The sequence below is a fragment of the Alnus glutinosa genome, chromosome 14 (assembly GCF_958979055.1).
Source record: "Alnus glutinosa chromosome 14, dhAlnGlut1.1, whole genome shotgun sequence".
Lineage (NCBI taxonomy): Eukaryota > Viridiplantae > Streptophyta > Magnoliopsida > Fagales > Betulaceae > Alnus > Alnus glutinosa.
The window spans coordinates 23392402-23398952 of record NC_084899.1 but is presented as its reverse complement, the minus strand read 5'-3'; the positions used below and the strand labels follow the sequence as shown (position 1 = coordinate 23398952).

Here is a 6551-nt window from a genome sequence, read left to right as displayed (position 1 = left end):
AACCTCCTACCAAAATTACTTAGGGTGAACGACGACCAAGATGATGATGTCTTTCCACATTTGCATACTGGACCGTTTGATCTGGACTCTGTCGACTCACTGTCGGACATAGGCTCCATTTCACCCCGACGCCGTAACTGCACAAATGGCCAAGAATAAAAACCCGTCTCCTTTATGAACGAAAATAGGAGTGAAGTTTAGGAGGATAATGGCCAATAATAAAAACCCACCTTTTCACGATGTTGTTGGACGAAAATGTTTGAGAGCCCGATCTCTCCAGTTCGGCTGCTGTGTTGCGTTGGGAGGGAAGAAGAGTGTGTTTTGAGTTCGAGTATAACGGGTCTTTTTGATCGTTTAGATGAGGGGCAAAAGTGGTAGTTCGAGGCTAAAATATCACGTGAAACGCACGTGTTTTGGCCTCCGTCATCGATTTAGAACGGAGGGTGACGGAATACCCTACATTGAACGGTTTTGATAACTTCATACACTCGATTGAACGTTTTGCTACATTGGTACCCTTAAGTGAAAAAGAGGTATAGTTGGGTACCCTTTTGTGAAGTTATCCCTAAATGTTAAGAGAAAGAGATAATGAAGAGAAATTATTAAAATATTATTTTATATAAATGCTAGAGGAATGAGAGAGGAAATAGAAAGTTGTTTATATTAAAATAATGTTAAAGAAATCATTTTTGCTTCTTTAGATCAATGATACAACTTTTAATTCTCTAGTGTTTTCTTCGTTTAGGGAACAACATGGGAATATGATTCAAGGGTTTTTTTTAGAAGTTTTTCCTACATCTAGGGAAGAGAATGAGGTTTAGGAAAGATGCTACTAGAGCTCTAGAGCATTCTTACTAGACTCACAAAAATAGTTTTTTGGTTATTTTGATGAGCCAATTTGTTGAAAATTGTCCAAAATAAGTCATCAATAGCCTCACCAATTTGATGGAAAAAAAAAAAATTTGATGAATGAACTGTACTAACCAACAATAGTGAGCATTGCTTACTCATCAAAACAATAATTATTTTTTTCTTCTTTTTTTTTCATTTTATTTTTATTTTTCTCCCATGCATCACACAACCTCCATTTGGAAAAAGATTATTTAAATGTAATAGTGATAGTTAATAGCTAAAATGGTAAGGCTACGCGGCGTGCTTTAAAAAAGGGAATGGCTAAAATAGATAAAAGTAATTTTTTGTAATTTTAACTTGTAAAATTTGCTAAGGCTACTACAAATACTCTAATGGATTAAGATTATGTACTGGGTAGGCATTTATTTATTTTTTAAACTTGAAAAACACACTTTTAACATGCGAAATCGCAAGGCCAATTGAATTGAGCATTCACGTATGCCTAACCAAAATAACTATTTTTTTGCTAGTTTCATAGCAAAAAATTATCGAAAAAACTCCATATTTGGCTAGCCAAAATAACTGAGGGATTGTTGAGCTACGGTACTAAGTTGTAACTCAACAAATCCTTAGCTGTATTAATAATATTAAATAAATAAAACAATCTCGTTTTGAGAATTGAGAAAAGGAAAATATTCCAATTTCATCCTCTTTTTTCCCATTAGTAGGTCAGTTGAGATTTGAGTCTAATGATCATGATTATTGAGTATGTAGGAATAAAATAGGAATAAGAAAACGAATAGAATATATTTTTTTTTAAAAGGATCCGCATTATATTATCATACACCTATTCAACCCCCCTTCTAGAAGTTGTTTAGAGTTTAATTTATATTTTAATTAACAGAGAATATATTTCTCGTATACAATTTTTAAAATCTTTGCATAAGCTTGTAGTGATGAGTCTGTCCTTGAACCGTAACAAAACCGAAAAACTTATACTTAATGAAGTGAACTCTATTATGCACAATGTCCTCTACATCACAAACTTTACATAAAGATCACATGCCCCACAGATTCACAAAAATAATTTACATGCTTTGCACATGTTCCGAACATCATGCTGTTCCATTTCATTCAATTTTTCCACAGACTCATTGATTGTCAAGTTAATTCTCTCCAGTTTTTTCACTCCGACACTTACAATTATTAAAGTTTGTTTTACAAAAGATGGCGTTCACTCTCGAGCGCAGTATTGTTTGAAGAAAGATTACGTGATTGACGAACATGACATGGGAGCTTCTCAGAAATCACTGGAAATTAAAGCTGCTAACTGTACGTTATTGGCACATTTTTCTTTTCCCCGTCAATGTCAATTATTAATGGTGGCCTGAGTTTGTTTCAGAGTCTTCAAACTAGTTTTACAATATCAAAGTAGACGAGGTAAAGTAGCCAAAAGCCAATATAAATAGAATCCTTGTGGTTCCCTTTGACAAATCAAAACCACCAGTACTACTAAAACTTGTTGATCTCTTACGTACCCGGCCACTACCCTCCCAAAGATCGATCGACAAGGTCAAATAATGAGAGGCCCTTATGCTGTATTCCTGCTTCTATTTGGGCTCCGCCTATCAATCGCAACAACAATTTGCTTCTCATTGAATTTGCATAATTCTGAGGTCAGATGCATAGAGGAAGAAAGACAAGCACTCCTCAAATTCAAAAAAGGCCTTCAAGATGATTACGGCAGCTGGCTCTCTTCTTGGGGCAGTCATGAGGGAGATTGTTGCAAATGGGAAGGAATTGAATGCAGCAACCGAACAGGTGATCATGTCGTCAAGCTTGTTCTGAGGAATAAACATTTATCAAGTGAGATAAGCTCTTCATTACTTGGATTGCAACATTTGACTTACCTCGACTTAAGTTTCAACGATTTCTTTATCCTCCCAAAGTTCATTGGTTCTCTCACTAAATTGCAATATCTCAATCTTTCCACCAGTTTTATTTCTGGAACCATTCCACCGCAGCTTGGAAATCTCTCAAGCTTGATTTCTCTTGATCTCAGCAGCAACTTTTTTTCTGGAACCATACCACCGCAGCTTGGAAATCTCTCAAGCTTGATTTCTCTTGATCTCAGCGTGAACTCTTTTTCTGGAACCATAACTCCGCAACTTGGAAATCTCTCAAGCTTGATTTATCTTGACCTCTCTTATAACCTTTTAGAAGATTCTATTCCAGAAATGTTTGGGAACATGGAAGCTCTTGTTCATCTTGACCTCTGTTGTAACATGTTAGAAGGTTCTATTCTAGAAGCGTTTGGGAATATGGTAGCTCTTGTTCATCTTGACCTCTCTTCCAACAAACTTCAAGGGGCGATACCGGATCTCTCAAAATTATCCTTGTTGAGAGAGTTGCATCTGTCCAACAATCAGTTAAATGGGAGTTTAGACAATGTTCTAGGAAAACATTTCAAGCTTCAGACATTATATGTGTCTTTCAATTCTTTCAAAGCTGTCATCACTGAAACACATTTGTCGAATTTTTCCAGTCTACGAATGATGGACTTGTCTTTTAATTCTGATCTATCTTTGAAGTTTAGTCCAGACTGGGTTCCACCATTTTATCTGGATATCTTACTATTGGGCTCTTGCAAATTGGGGCTAGCTTTTCCTCAGTGGCTTCAAACACAAAAAAAAATTTCATGGCTTGATATATCTAATACAAGAATCTCAGACACCATTCCCAACTGGTTTTGGGACCTTTCTTCCAATATGCGGTTTTTAAATATCTCCCACAACCAGATCAGTGGTACCATACCTCTTCAATGGTTTTTGACAAGTTATATTAAAGTTTATGCAAGAGATGTGAGTTATAACCACTTTAGTGGTCCACTGCCACATCTTAATTCCGATGCAATATTGTTGAATCTCTCCAATAATTTGTTCCAAGGAACTATTACATTTATATGTGGGACAAATAGATCATCCTTGGAATACCTTAATCTTTCAAATAACTTGTTATTTGGAGAGCTCCCCGAGTGTTGGGAAAATAAGATGGCCCTGTCATACCTTAATTTGGCAAACAATAATCTATCTGGGAGAATTCCCGAATCTTTTGGAAGAATTTGTTCGAAAGAAAATCATGTCAAGTCGTTGCATTTTCAGAACAACAATTTCATTGGAGAACTGCCTGTGGCATTGATGAACTGCTCTTCACTAAGAATAATAGATTTTGGAGAAAACAAACTCTTTGGGAGGATACCAGCATGGATAGGCACAAGCCTAAAAAATTTGGTGGTTCTTCGTGTCCCATCAAACATGTTTGTTGGTAGCATACCACTAGAGTTATGTCAACTAACATCTCTTCAAATCTTGGACCTCTCTAACAACAATATTTCGGGGACTATACCTCGGTGCCTTAAAAACTTCACCGCCATGGCTCAAAAAGATTTAAAAGACATTGATCTTCAATTTTATCTTTTGTTATTTTTGGACCATTATATTTCTCCAAACAATAATAGATTTTTTAAGCATCCCTACATTGAGAATGCATTCGTGAATACAAAAGGATTGCATCTTGTTTATGATAAAATTCTTGGACTATTAAAAGTCATCGATCTTTCAAGGAATAAATTGAAAGGAGAAATTCCAAGTGAAATAACAAGTCTTGTGGGATTGATTGGGTTGAATCTATCTGGAAATTTGCTGACTGGCATCATTCCTTGGAGCATTGGCCGCCTGGAGAGATTAGAGTCTCTGGACTTGTCAAGCAATCACCTTTCAAGCGTAATTCCTCCAAGCCTTGCTACTTTGAGCTTTTTGGGCTATTTGAATTTGTCAAATAACAACTTGTCCGGTAGAATCCCAACCGGTACCCAGCTCCAAAGCTTTAATGCTTCTTCATATGCAAGTAACCAATATCTATGTGGGATGCCTCTTTTGAAAATGTGTCTAGGAGATGAAACACCTCAAGGTCCTCAAATTGGTAACAAGCATAGAGAAGGCAATATTCAAGAACATGCACACTCCCACGGACACATATGGTTTTATACAAGCATTGCAATGGGGTTCATTGTTGGATTTTGGGGAGTTTGTGGATCGTTAGTGCTGAAGAGTTCTTGGAGGCATGCTTATTTCCAGTTTTTGGACAGAATGGGAGACAGGCTCTACGTTACAATAGCCATCAACATGGCCAAAGTGTTGAGAAACTTCAAGACTCACTGCAAAGCAGAGGTAGCCATATTATTTTCAGTCGTTCCCCTATCTTCAAATAAATATATATGCTTGCCATTCATTGTCCTTCAAGAAAATAGTACAAATTTTTGTCTTTGTAGCTATTAACTTTTTCCTTTTAAAGAAATACATTTTTCATATACAAGAAAAGTATACTTTATGAATATGTGGTAAAAATATTTTATATTTTCTTTTCTTTTCCTTAAATTTTTTCATTTTTTTATAAAAGTTGATGCAATAATTTATGATCACTGTCATATCAGCCTCTCAATTATTAGTTTAGAAATTATAATCATATGACAGCAACTTGGCATTGCCACGTAGGACCAAGAGGCCACATCAGCCTAATCCAAGATGCATGGTCACTGAAGGAGACGATAAGCAAGAATCAACTGAGGAAGAGGCAGAGGAATGCAGGGGCTCATTGATATGGTCCAATCACTGGGAGACCATCTCACGCACGGCAGCAATAACTCTTTTATGTTGTTCGATTTCTTTCCTTGTCATGTTTCTTTCTTTATCTATTATCTTATTTCTTAAGTTGCTTTGTCATGGATGTTAGAGTATTTAGAGGGGAAAATGTATGAGAAAGGGGTATTGAGAATTGATTAAGTTTGTCTTGCGGTTTTGTCTCCGTCCATAATTGCAGTTCATTATATATAATATTTGTGTTATTAGTTGTTAGTTGTGGGTTCCTATTAATTAACGTGGTATCAAAGCATGGCTACCGGCTACTAACGAGGATCATATCGAAAAATTGTATAACTCTCCTGAAATTATTTAATTAATAATTAATTCAGTGCGCATCTCAGTACCTATTTACCAACCAGATAAGTCCAAAAAGATCTCTTAATCCTCCAAATAGAAATCAGCCGAAGTAAACACTTCATAGTGTTACAAGATAGCCAAATTCTCATAAAACCATAATACCAAAATTATCGAGAGCAAAATGCTAATCTCCCAACATAGCTTAAATAACAAAGTAATAAACAACTAAGTATCTACAAAATAATATCTTACCATCAATTTCCTCCCCTCCCTCTCCCTCTCCCTCTTTTGTGAGACTGTAGATTCACCAATTCAAACTTTTAACAACTACCAATAGAAATATGATAATATCATTTAAATTAATGAATGTGATATGCAAGAAATTGTGAATAATAAATCGAGTTCACACAGTTTCAATAAGCTTTCATTTAGCAGTCTTTCTGGAACCTTCACACTAGAAGAGTAGAAATAATTTATTGTTTGGCCGGTGGGAGATATTTATTGAACAAACCAATTGGCAAATTCAGTACTTTGTTCCAAGAAGTGCTCTTGCAGCCTGTTATATATAGTTCTCCTCATATCTAAACGATATATACCAAAAAATTTGAAAGCATATATATGATAAACTGTTAGTACGTTGTTCATCATGGCTCAAAACATTTTTTAATAAACTTCAAATTTTCCTCAAACTGATCAACTTAA

General features: G+C 35.6%; 1 protein-coding gene across 1 annotated transcript; it reads left to right on the top strand.

Moving 5' to 3' along the window:
• Positions 1-2300: 2300 nt before the first annotated feature.
• On the top strand, positions 2301-5601 carry LOC133856840 (receptor-like protein EIX1). Its single transcript, XM_062291879.1, has 2 exons — positions 2301-5081; positions 5406-5601. Exons 1-2 carry the CDS (start codon positions 2433-2435, stop codon positions 5427-5429), a joined length of 2673 nt encoding a protein of 890 aa, XP_062147863.1. The 5' UTR covers positions 2301-2432; the 3' UTR covers positions 5430-5601.
• The last annotated feature ends 950 nt before the right edge of the window (positions 5602-6551 follow it).

Bases quoted from the DNA above. Each gene is read 5' to 3' on its own strand.
- LOC133856840 (XM_062291879.1), top strand. From the start codon at position 2,433: ATGAGAGGCCCTTATGCTGTATTCCTGCTTCTATTTGGGCTCCGCCTA. The intron at 5,082-5,405 runs GTAGCCATATTA...ATTGCCACGTAG, and splicing joins AGACTCACTGCAAAGCAGAG to GACCAAGAGGCCACATCAGC.